The sequence below is a fragment of the Urocampus carinirostris genome, chromosome 15 (genome assembly GCF_059441175.1).
Source record: "Urocampus carinirostris isolate Australia breed hairy pipefish chromosome 15, RoL_Ucar_1.0, whole genome shotgun sequence".
Lineage (NCBI taxonomy): Eukaryota > Metazoa > Chordata > Actinopteri > Syngnathiformes > Syngnathidae > Urocampus > Urocampus carinirostris.
Genome location: NC_142363.1, coordinates 18,060,879 through 18,073,708, shown reverse-complemented (window position 1 = coordinate 18,073,708; position 12,830 = coordinate 18,060,879). Strand labels below are relative to the sequence as shown.

The window sequence follows — 12,830 nt, the reverse complement described above, 5'->3', positions numbered from 1 at the left end:
TAATTAACAGATGCCGGCTGGAATTGAAACTGCAAATTTCTGACTTGTTTTACTGTGCGAGTGGTTCCTGCTCAGGTCTTTAACATTGTTGGAAGTAATGTAACGCGTTACAGGAATGCATCTTCTTTTCTCAGTAACAGAGAAATTGTAACTTAAACGCCATTATTACGTGGTGTTTATTGAAGATAGTCAAATAATTTCAATACCATCTAATCGGTACTGGTTCCATCCTCGATTAATTACCCCTAGTCCACCGACATTTCATCGCTAATCACGTTGTCAAAGTGGAAGAATTTCTCCTTACTGATATTCTCCCTACCATATATACTTACATCAAGCATTATTTACAACAAGACAATTAAAAACTGTAATCAGGTGGTCAGCTTGAATGCCCAAGTTTAGTTACATGCCACCAGTAGCAAATGGTAGGCAACACATTGGAAGGGGGCATGACTTATACAAGAACAACAAAAATGGAAAATCAATGGTGCAAACAAAAGCACAGAATTTAGGGTAAATGTGTTTAGAATTTTGGTCTTTTGAATTTTTAAAACAATTTCGCAATACACCATGCCTGGAAAAAAAGAACACGTCTTGGACAGTACTCAACGGAGAAGGAAATCTTTGAGGGGTTTGAATCTTAGACAAATTGGGTATGGAGTGTCTCGGATACGTGATTGTATGCAAGATCTTAAGATTACACAGGAAATATGAAGGCTTCACTGCTTCCACAGGTTGTTGTACACATTGTTTTATATTTCCTTTATTATGTGGCTATTTTTAAGCAGTTATAGGTGGTCGGTTTTAATGCAGGTGTATACAGTAACTCGTAACTTGATAGTTGAATGGGGTTGAATGGAATCACTTTTTAAATCAAGTAAATTGTAATAGTAAAACATTTTTTCAGTAACGCGCCCAACACTGCTGACTGGAATTGACACTAGCCACATTTCTGCCTCATTTTAATGTTCCAGTCTTTAAAAGCAGCAAGATCAGACTCTATCATTCAGACTGTGATGCACCATGGACAGGCTGTCGTCTGACGTCTCCACTGTGGCCCTCGGCCTGAGTGGTCCGACTCTGCCGAGTTCTCTCCGTAGTAAACATTAGGTGTGTTATAAAAGAAGGAAGAGATTTAACTGCCACTTCATCTGAAGTCATCTCACTCTTTTATGGGCCGCCACGAAGCGCGGTTAGGCGAGCAGGAGTTGAGCGCGGGTATCAGCTCTTCAAAGCAGGGTGCTGGGGGGGGGCAAGGCGGTGGTGGAAGGGCTTTTGGCCAAGGCGGTTGGCATTTGTGCACGGATTAGCGCGGGCCTCAGGGTAGGGGGCTGAGGCCAGCTGACCTGCGGCTCATCTTTCTCTCCAAAAACAATAATAATCCCCTTTCCAAGCGCACTCCTACAAAAGACCCTGTCTTCACTCACTTTGCTCATGATAGGGTACCCTTATTTTGAGTCTCTCACCTGTTCTGTCTCTCTCCCTGGGGAAAGTGTGAGGATGTCTGGGATGATTGGCAATGCCAATGGGGGTGGTCGGGGGTTTGTGGTGCATGCTATTTTTGCTGGGAAAAATCAGAAGGCCACATCGCATTGTGTGGCCTTTCAAGGAAACCGCTACGCTAAACTGCGGTCACAGAGCGTCACAGCATTTTTAATCACGAGAGGAACGAGGGCACTGACCCTTCCGCGAATTCGGACCCGGGGGGCTGCCACTCTGACACCCTTGTCACGTAGTCGGTTTACGGGTTAGCCAAATGTTCCCGGGTGACCTGACATCGCTGGCCCTACGCTGACTGAAATGACACATTACATGAATGCAACAGCAGTAAAAATGAGTTAATGTGTGTTAATAAGGATGTGCATTAATAACGAACAATTGCAAAATTACTGTTACTGCTACTCATAATTTTGATTTATGCTGCTGAAAAGGTACTCAACAACACTCAGTAATGTCAAGTGCATTAAACATTATACTGCATAAATGCAGGTCAACATTATATCAATTATGGACAGCGTTAATTTATGCACTTCAAACATTTTTATGCCTGGCAAACCATGCTTATTTATTAGTAAGGTTTAAGTACTAAAATTTGTGATTTGCCACCCATTACTCTTTAGGTTGATTAATGTGCTAAATGGGGTTCTGTTGACTTTCATCACACTAAACTACGCACACGATTTCAGGTTCTGCTGTGGCTAATTGTCATGAAAAGTACTGTAACTGCTGATTATCTCTGTTATATTGCGCAGTAGAAGACAATTTTCAATTGAAAAAAGTGTTCATTGTCAGATTAGCCCTCTAGGTTCAGTGGTGCCGAAAAATATGAAATTATTTCAACTTCAGTATTCTGTGATTGCCCCCCAAAAAACATGGAACAATGATAAAAACCCATTGAAATACAATGTGAAGATAAATCTGCTAAACATTCAATAAAGAGACAAAAGGAAGACAAATTGTTTTTAAAGTAACATACATATCTAATTGTATATACTAAGAAACCTACGATTAAAGGATGGCAGAACAAAACAGTCGTGGAGGGAACAAAACTGCAGAGCTAATCATGATCCATTGGTACATTATGACATTACAAACGATAACCCAGTTAGCATAATAACTGTCGATACGATTGAGCCTATAAGTTTTTTTGTGGCCAAATTAGTAGTGTTGATTTTTGTTGATTTTATTCAAATTTGAATAAAATAATTTTGTGTAGCGAAGACTGGTCATTCTACTGAATTCTACTTGATTTAAATGTTTATCTGTGTTATTCCTCCAACAGATTGTACATCGGCTTTCTATCAAAGGCACAATTTCCCCACCATGGACCTAGTACGTATTGGCATTTGTGTGCTTGAGTAAGCGAGAGGAAGTTAGTGCAAAGGAGCAACTGTCGCTGAGCGATGTCAATGTAATCTCTCAATAGTATCTTGTCGTCCCCCTTGCTCTAAGCTTTGGCCCGTTTTCATTGATCAGAGGAAAAACCTGTTGCATCTGACATTTGATTCTTCTATCGATCACTTCCTCCTTGATACAGTGAGAGCAAATGCACAGCGACTCGACAGGCCCTGAGCAGGTCTCCTGAAAGCGGGTTTCTGAAAATAATTTTCCTCACCACCAAGTGCAGACACAATCTGGTACGGAAGGCAAAACAGAAATAAAATAAGAGTGCTGGTGTAAAAATTAAAGACGATTCATCTGATTAAATAGTACTGTAAAATACTGTATTTGATGATGAAAGTTAACAATTACAGAGTAGCTGGTAAGTACTCTATTTTTTTGATCAGAAATGCTACTACAAGATGTCCAAACTTTTCAAAAAGCGGGCCAGATTTAGTAAGTTGAAAATTTGTGAGGGACAACTATTCAGCCTGGTATTCATTAAACAGTCTTCAATAAATTCACCCTTTGTGAAAGCTTTGCAGTGTTTGACAGTCAGCATCGCGAACTTGTAGCTCGCCTTTGTGGATTTTCATTTGACCCGCCAAGTCTCGTGAAAAAGTGCAGCTGTGCCGTTAAAACAGCTTCCAGTTGATTCACCTTTTCACAGTGTCGTCTCCAGTTCTCTTATAGTCAGCATTTTTCATCTGGCAGTACTTCTTTAGATTATAATGTTTGAAAAGAGCCACAGTCTCTTGGGTGAATTAGGCAGACGCAGTTGTTTCAGATTTAATTGAAAAAATAATCTAATTTTCACTTGTCAAAGTCAACTTTTCCTTTTTCTTGACATTTGCCATGTCGGTAATAGGGTGGGATAAGATTCTTACAGAAAGCCATGGGCAAGGTGGCCAAAGGGCTAATGCCAACATCTGTTTAAATTGTGATTTTTGTTCTTTTGTACAAATGTATTTCATACTGTGGTCAACATTACTGGTGGACCACATACCATTAGTTTTATGAAACAGGCTGCGGGCCAGTAATAATTTGATCACCGGTCGTCACTGGCCCCCAGATCGGACTTTGGACATGCCTGTGCTACTATTTTCACAAGTTGAAAACAACTTGACATATTAACAATGCCTCTACATATTTGAACAACTATGCTAACTTTTAACGCGAACATCCAAAGACAACTCTAATTGCCAGCATAAAATAAGGAAATGCAAACTTTAAAACTAGATTTCAGCGCAGGAGAAGACAACACTAGTTTTAAGCATTAAAAAAGACAATATTTTTTAGCGTAGAGGAAAACAATGCTATTTTTTGGGGGATAAGGATAATGGTTTTAGTATAGAAAGAGTACAAGGGTTTTAATCAAAGATATATAAAGTTATACTTTTTGGAATGCTAAAAACAAATGTTTACATTTGTTTTCACTCATTTGACCATATACTGGAACAGGAATACATAGATAAACATCTACTGTACAAAATATTGCGTGTAAGCAACTCATTTCACATCATATACATCCTCAGGATTTCAATGATGTGACTTATATTGGAATTTTTTTTCTTTCGCCTCAAAGAGCAATTTAGAAAGTTACACATTAATAATCCACGAATGTGTTCGTTTATGTGTTTTCCCTGCTAAATTTTGTATGTCTATTTCACAAAATTATAAAATGTATAAATATAAACTAACAGTAGCACTTGAAATAAAATAATAAAAGTGTTTTATATTTAAATAATTTATGGGAAATTATTTCACGGTGCACTAAAGAGTTCTGTATACACTCATGAAACAGTACAATAGGCTTGTGGTGTGTTCTGTATCACCTCATTTGTGAAATGAATAGAACCTTTCAACAGTTGAGTGCATACATCTTATATCTGATATGACAGGTTTCTTCAATGGACGGTCAAAGGGCCGTAATGCACCTTAGTTAGAGCGGTAAAGTTATAATTAGGTGATTTTCCAATGGCACACAATGTGACCTTTCTGCCGTAATGAAAGTAAGTGGCAACCAGAATCACATGAGCAGTAGCCGGTTCCACACTTGGCCTGAGCACTGCGTTGAGCTGAAGGCTTCATTGAGCTTACGGTGGCTTCTGACCACGAGGCTCCATTTCCACTTCATTTCTGTCACAATCTTAAGCAGGCATATGCAAAATTTTGATGTGATGTTTCTTTGCTCATGATGGACCTGATCTGATGACGTACATTGTGCAGCAAGATCTCAGTCAATAACCGGTGCAGTATGATGACAGTCATAAATTTGTCATTTACATTCCTTGGTTTGCAGTTGAAACTCGCGCGCTCATCCATAGTCTGCATTTTTGAGTTTTACAAGTTGACACAGGTCATTCATCGGTAGCCATGACTACATATTTTTGTCCTGTTGTACTCTCCAAGATGATATATTGGCATCAATTTTTCATCAGATAGTAATGCGATTACTCTGTCTTTCTGGCACTAAGGCTTTATCTGGCTGCGTGCAGTCTGAGGGATTCGGTTTCTGCGCAGAGATCCATATAGGTTACGACTCTGGCTTCAGGTGGCGGCTGGATATATATGCATCTATAAATCCCTCTCTTTGGTGAATAATGGGAGGAATAATGTCAGAATATATACAGAGCCAGTTTGCCAGAGAACGTAAAAAAGGCAATTTTATGCAGAATTGTATCAGTTAGAGCCTCTATCCGGCAGACTATTTAGGGTAATGAATAATCATGAGGGACTGTCTCACTAGTGGATTGCTACTTTTGTCAAAAAAACGTTAGTTTTCATGCATAGGATGCATATACAAATCACACAAAACTAGTTTATTACAAGATGCTGTTAACGGGATGAATAAGAGACCGCATTTTAGTTAAAAAAAAAAAAAAAAAAAAACTCATACATATACGTGCCAGTATTGTTTACACAAAAGTTAGGGATTTAGATATCATATAAAGTTATAATATGAACTCGGAATTCAGAAGGCCAAACACTTGTTCAAGAACTATTTTTTCACTTATTTAACTAAATAATTAGGTATTTACTATTAATTGACCCTCTTTGATTTATCGTTATTCAATTTTAGTTTGTTATTCTGTTTGACCTGATATTCTTTAATGGATCAGTATGCAACAATGGTTGACTTAAATTTCTGTGTAAAAAGGTTGAGTTGAGTTTAACAGGATCAGCCACTAGCGGCAATACTAGCACCAGCCACATTAGGAGAAAGTTTTATAGAGTGTGCCAATAATATCTAATACTTATGCACAGCAAATAGGAGTGTTAGTAAAACGAGATGGTAGCATTAGCGACAAGAGTGCTGAGGCTCGAGGCTGCGTCTGCCAGCTAGCCCTATTTGCATTATTGGTGGTCACAATAAATATATAAATTAAATACGCTGCCACGAGCGACCGGTCAAGGTACAATTTAAAACCAAAATTGCCATAACGCAAATGGCCTACATATAGAATTGTTAAAATGAGGTTTATTACTATACGTCTGAGAAATTGTTGATGTATGAAAATATACCTGAATAAGCTTCTACCAGACATATTCTAGTGGATCAAATGTTATACAGTAACAAAATATCTCAGTGCATTTTGATATTGTAAAACCATGCAACACAGGATGTCCTCTCATGCCTATTTGTAATGTCTCATATAATATACACTGATGATCAAAATTAGAGAACAACTTACAAAGAAAATGTAACATTTTGAAATAATAACAACTTCACTGCACAACAGTTTAAGGATATTTTGTTGTGTCCATACCATGCTACTTCAACACTTTTTCACACAATAGATAAGGCATTGAACACCGCTTTTAGGGAGCAGAGATAGGTGCCTTTCCAGTACAATCCCTCAATTTGACTCCAAGAGGTAAAGCAAAGGAGAAAACACAGTTGGAGCATTCTGTCCAAAACATGTTAAATTATCAGGGAATTCTCAGGTGGCATCCACAGGAAAATACCTTAAATGTTCAGAAAACATTTAAGGGATCGGTAAACAAAGCAGGGCTGACTGCCAAGTGAGCACATTTTACAAACGGAATACTGTTACATTTATTTTACTTGGTTAAAGAAATGACCCAATTCAGCATATTTTTGGTCCACAGCTAGACTGACCATTATTTACGGCTGTGTAGGCGGAGCAAGGGAACCACTGTCCTGGCCCCCCAACGTTTTTTTATAGGGAGGAATTTATTCCGGAGAACTGATGCAAAATTTATTCTTACACCGAGGATAAGGTGTTAAAGAAGAAATCACTCAATTCAACAGTGGTTGCATGTAAAAAGCAAAACATTTTAAATGTATGAGTCAAAGAGGAAATACAAAAATTCTCTTACTCTTCTTACCTTCTTTCAGCATCCCCACTTTGAGGCATTTCATGAAGCGACAAGCCTGACATGATTTGCGTCTCCGTTTTGTGATCTCGCACTCGTTTGTGGCGGGACAGCTGTATTCAATGTTGCCTAAGAAAATAAATAAACAGGATAGATTTATCAAGTGATACTTTTGACCAATTTTGGGCATACTTTTTATTTTGCAACACATATTAATGGGAAAATAGGAATATAAACACAGTGATTCTCCAGGGAGGATGTAACCCTAAATTGCCCGAGTTACTTCTAGGTATGGCCCCAACAGGCCCCAGGTGCACATCGTCCCCCCCTCTGTTCATAAAGTGGCCTGCCACTGCTTCAATAGCAAGCTAGAAGCACCAAACTGACTGATTTACATAAAACTCGAGTCGAGCCAAACCTATTCTTACCACAATTGCCATTGCTGTTTCAACATTTTTCAATTGCAACATGCTTCCAGGACATCTCTTGCCTTTATTTTGTTCTCTACATTTTACAAAACCTAAAGATTTTTAAAAATCATTAATTGGATGAATATCCCTCAAAACATTTTTAAAACGTTAAAAATGGTGTACCGAATTTAAAACTTTGTTACTCTCTGCTGCAATCTGCTGGCTTAAAAGTCACAATTGCAGCCTTTTTCAATCATTCATGATGCGCATGCAAGTACGTGCAATTCCTAGACCTGTTAAAAAAAGCTTTTCTCTTTTCATCCTTTTTGAGGTTTTGGGTTGGTGTTTGGACTGAACTTCAAGAAAGCCTTATTTCTTTCACAATTTTCATGCTACAGTCCCAAATAAACAAAAACAAAAAATAGCGGGGACAAGCATGTAGTCCCTCTTCAGCACTACCCCATTATTTAACTTTCAACCATTTAAGGACTCCTCAAACAATGCACCCCACCTTGACTAAATGTTGTTTTTAAACGATAAGTATTTTATATATAATAAAATGTATTTGATTTTGCATTTGGCAAAGTAAAATGTTTACACAATTAGTAACTATTCACACACAACAGCAACAGCAATCCTAAGCAGCTGCAGGCTCAATACTATTCCACTGGTGTTCTTCCACTGGCCCTCCAACACCCTTTGACAACTTATGCAATTATGTTAACATTATTGGACAGATCAAGTCAGGGAGTCCCAAGATGTTCTAAATAATTAGAAATTCCTCCTTATATCTGGTTTAGAGATCATTATGCTAATTCCACTCATCTCCTCGGGATTGGGGGTAAATAAAGGTGTGAGGCAACCGGCTGATGAGCTCTGATTGTCTATTCTCGCTCTGTTTTCTCTGTTGTCATTGCAGAACGAGACCATAATCATCTTTTTCATTTCCACACATGCTGGGAGGAGGCAATCAGGGCTGCCTAGTGCAGGGAGCAATTCCTTTATTTTGTGGGTTTCAATCATAATTGATCAGATAATCGTACACTTAAAAGCTAGAATTGTTTTGTTTGGATTTACTTGGCTGGTGAATGCGTTTATTTTCATATTCATTCAATGTCATCACCATTAACATCATAACAAAGCAGCCATTCGACCCAATCTCTGAGTGCCTCTTTCTTAGTCAGGGACTGAGAGAACCAACACATGCACACATTGCACCTAGTGGCTTACTAAGAGACACCAGACTTTAATATCACTATCTAGAACAAAAATAATCATACGTAACTCACACTTGTGCTACAATATACACGTGTTTTGCAAAACCCCGAGGTCACCTGATATTCTCACAAAGGGTGTTTTCATAAAGGTAGGACAGCAAAACAAAAATGTAGAAGCTATTCACACCACTTAGGGGCAGACATAATAATTGATTACTGGCCTAAAATTGTGGGAAATGTACAGTATGACTATTTATTGGGTTTTGAGGCTCCTGAAGCCCTCTATGGAACAGTTTTATTGTAAATAAACCACAAAAATGAAGATGAAAAAGGGAACAAATGACAAAAAGAATAACTAATAATTTCAACAAAACTCAATTCATCTAAAAGATAAATATAGCATGAAACTTATAAAAAGACTACACATAACAAAAATCGATACTATTTTAAGTAGATGGGGTAATAAAAGATTCAAGGACGGATTTGAAAGAAGAACGATTCAATTGGTTTGACTCAGTTGGTGCAAAATTCGATTTCATAGAACTTAGTGAAGGTGCAATGCGGTAAATTGTTGTTATTTTACATTATTTTAATGAATTTGCCAATACTGTAAATATTAAAAAACATTTATCCTAAATATAAGATGACTTAATTTGTATCTAAATACATTTCAAATAGGAATGATTTCTTTCGATCTGATTGGAAACACCCACATCTTTTCAATTACATTTTTTTCTGGTTTAACATGTTTTGACCTCTATTAGAAATTATTGTACAACACAGCAGCTAAGTCTATTAATACTTTTTGTTTATATGGTATTCGTTCATCCATAGACACATTTTTTTTTACCCCGAAAAACACAAACTTCGAGTGTGTGTCATACATGACTTTGTGGTTTTTTACACTGAACATTTTATACAACACTTTGAGACGTAAATGATTGTCTGAAAACAGCTTTACGAATACATTTGATTTGATTTTTTTTTTTAAAAGACCCTATAGCTACTGTTTACATTAGGCAAACAATATTCCTTTTGTCTATCAACGCAAGCCTGTCATTCTTACATAATTGTCATTCTATTTTAATATATTTTGATGGAAAGCATATGAGTAGACCCGGAAACCCTTTTTGAGTACTGACTCTCTCTTAAAAAACATCACTCAGTATTGTCCCAAAATGTTTTATCAGGTGAGTTGGCTGAGCTTTCAATAACATGACATTACAACTTTGGTGATGTCATGTAATTTTAATTGTGGCCATATGTGTCATGGCGTTTACACAAATATGATCTGGGAGCTCTACAAGCTTTTTGTAATTCAACCGTGCCAGAAAACATGAAGCCGGAAGCAAATAGAGTTATCATAAAATTCAGAGTAAAATCCCTATTAGTTAATTATATAGGTTTTACATGTGTTACAAGGTAGGACATTTTAATTCCCCCTATAATTTTCTCATTTTGTTGTGTCTGACACATGTTTATCTGCTTTTGAAAATGGTTACAATTTGTTTCCAAATAACATTGCAAAGAAAAGAGAGAAGAAAAGTACCGGTATGTTCTTTTTCCTTTTCTTGATAAGTATCTTTCAATCTATTTTATGGCTTTACAGGCCCTATGCCAGGAAAAACAGGAGAAAGTCAGGTCGTGTAAGTAAATTACAGAAAAATGGCAAGTATTTCTCATCAAAATCTAACCTGACTTTTACAGGCTTACTGTCAAGGTCTATTAGTTCATATGAAAGAGGGACATTGCGTCCAGTTAGTTTTCAAGCAGTTTCACACTTGATATAAAAATGGGAAATAAACACAGTTCAGAAAGGGATATATGTTTTTGAATGGTAGGGCACATTATGTGCAGGGATAGGAGCGAGCAGAAAAATGAAAGAAACATCAGGAAATCCAGGTTGACGTTAATGCAGACTTAGCTTTGACAAATGTAACATACCCAATGTATGAGTTCAAGGGGCTCGTTTAGGTGGATGACAGGCTGACAGAAGATGGATGAAGAAATTGTTAAAAAAAACACAAAAAAAAAACAGATAGCGGTAACAGAAAGTTATAATACACCACCAGAAATTGAAGGCATCTGTTGAAGAAAAGTGCTTGAACTAAGATTTTGTGTTAGATACAAAATGCCTTCTGTAAACAAATGAGGCAAAATACACAAGCAAAATAAACCATTAATTTTAAATAAATGTAAGGATTTTTTCTAATATTCATGTGCACAATGTATGTTTTTGTTTTAGAACAAATATTACATGTAGAAATGACAAACTTAACAGCGCTTTGGATTGTATCTGTCAGTAATTGTATAGGTATTGGTCTGAAAAAAGAAAAGAAAAAGTCATATCAAACATCCCAAATATCTAAAGTCTGCAACAGAACAAAAAGTGAGAGCAGAATTGAGATTTTGTGTTGGATATAAATCTCATTTGGCAAACACATGAGGTAAAATAGACGAAGAAACATGAATTTGAGATAATTTTAAGGATTTCTTTTCATATTCATGTATACCCCGTACATATCTATATTACAACATAAATTACGTATAAAAATGCCAATTTTTTAGCACAACTTGGTATCTGTTAGTAATTGTATAGTTTGTCTGAAGAAGAAGTTGTATCAAACATCCCAGATATTTATTTTTTTCCAAGTTTATTTAAAGCTTTGACTAGCAAGTCTGTCTTTTTCAGGGTTGGGTAGGGTTACTTTAACTGGATTACTTTCAATTACTTTTGGATTACTCCAATACCAAATAAGCTAATAAAAGACAAAAGAAACTAAATATGAATAAAATTACCACATTTTGTGCAGGCTTGGGGAGTAACGGAATACATGGAACGGCAAAAATGATGTTGGCAAGCTGTTTGGATTTATTTTCATTTTGTTTCTGTCGCATTTTATGTTAGTTTTGACGGAGATCAAATAGATCAAAGCCAGGAGAGAAAGCTTACCATGTGTTGTGAGTCATAATTTTATTCATATTTAGTTTATTTTGTCTTTTATTAGCATATTTGGTATTGGAGTAATCCAAAAGTAATTGAAAGTAATCCAGTTAAAGTAACCCTACCCAACCCTGGTCTTTTTATGCACAGTGAAATAGTAGTTTCTGTAACACGGATCAGTTTAATGTTTGACTATATTCATGCAACCCGGCCTAATACAATCATTGGTAATAACAACAATAATAATAATAATAATGATAATAACGACACTAATAATAAGGAAAAATCCACTGTTCAAACACTAGACCACTGGGAATCTAGGTAACATAGGCAAGGCATTAGATTTTATCTCATCATCACAGTATTTCACAGTACCATGTGGTAAAACATTGCTTTGGCTAAACTCTCTTTTATAATGTTCCATCACAACGTATTACGTTGTACAACGTGGTACTGTGAGTAAAAATAGAGTGATGATTCCTTTTGCTTTGACTCTTACAACATCAGTGAGCTTGCAACAAGGATTGGACACGAGCCGGGTTCGATTCCCTTTTAACCCGATGCTGAGTGAAATTGGTCAGCGATATCTGACGACAGATCAATTATTGCTCAATTACAATGATATACTACCTTAAAACCTCTGTGTAACATGCACGCAGACTTTGATTTTAATTTTGGCTGCAAAAAAATGCGTGTACAGAAGCATAAATACAGTGTAAGCGAAAACAAAGGCATTTTTCTTCTTTCTGTGCGGCCCGGTTCCGAACAACTTAGGGCCAGGTACCAATCTGCGGCCAAGTGGTTACCAACCATTGCAATAAAATACGAATTTACTGTTTGCAGTTTGCCAACCAAACACATTTTAAGAATTGTATGAACAGAAATCTGCAGGAAGACAAAAAGCGAGTACAGGTTGATGAAAAAAAAAGTATTCTGCACTACGGTTACCATCAATTGAACCTGCTATTCGCCCCAAGTGCGGTAGAACAATGTGACAAAGAGCCAGATAGGACGTAGTCTTTGTTTTGTTCTCATTAG

At 36.8% G+C, this 12,830-nt stretch overlaps 1 protein-coding gene across 5 annotated transcripts in view; it reads right to left on the bottom strand.

Annotated features, from left to right (window-relative positions):
• esrrb (estrogen-related receptor beta) overlaps window positions 1-12,830 on the bottom strand; it is a 67,912-nt gene that overhangs the window by 40,235 nt on the left and 14,847 nt on the right. For 3 of the 5 annotated variants that reach the window (XM_088355213.1, XM_088355215.1, XM_088355216.1), the window contains one exon: window positions 7,225-7,350. In XM_088355213.1, the coding sequence (XP_088211339.1) occupies window positions 7,225-7,350 (126 nt within the window). The remainder of the gene's footprint in view (window positions 1-7,224; window positions 7,351-12,830) is intronic. The other 2 variants (XM_088355214.1, XM_088355217.1) reach the window with 1 other exon arrangement.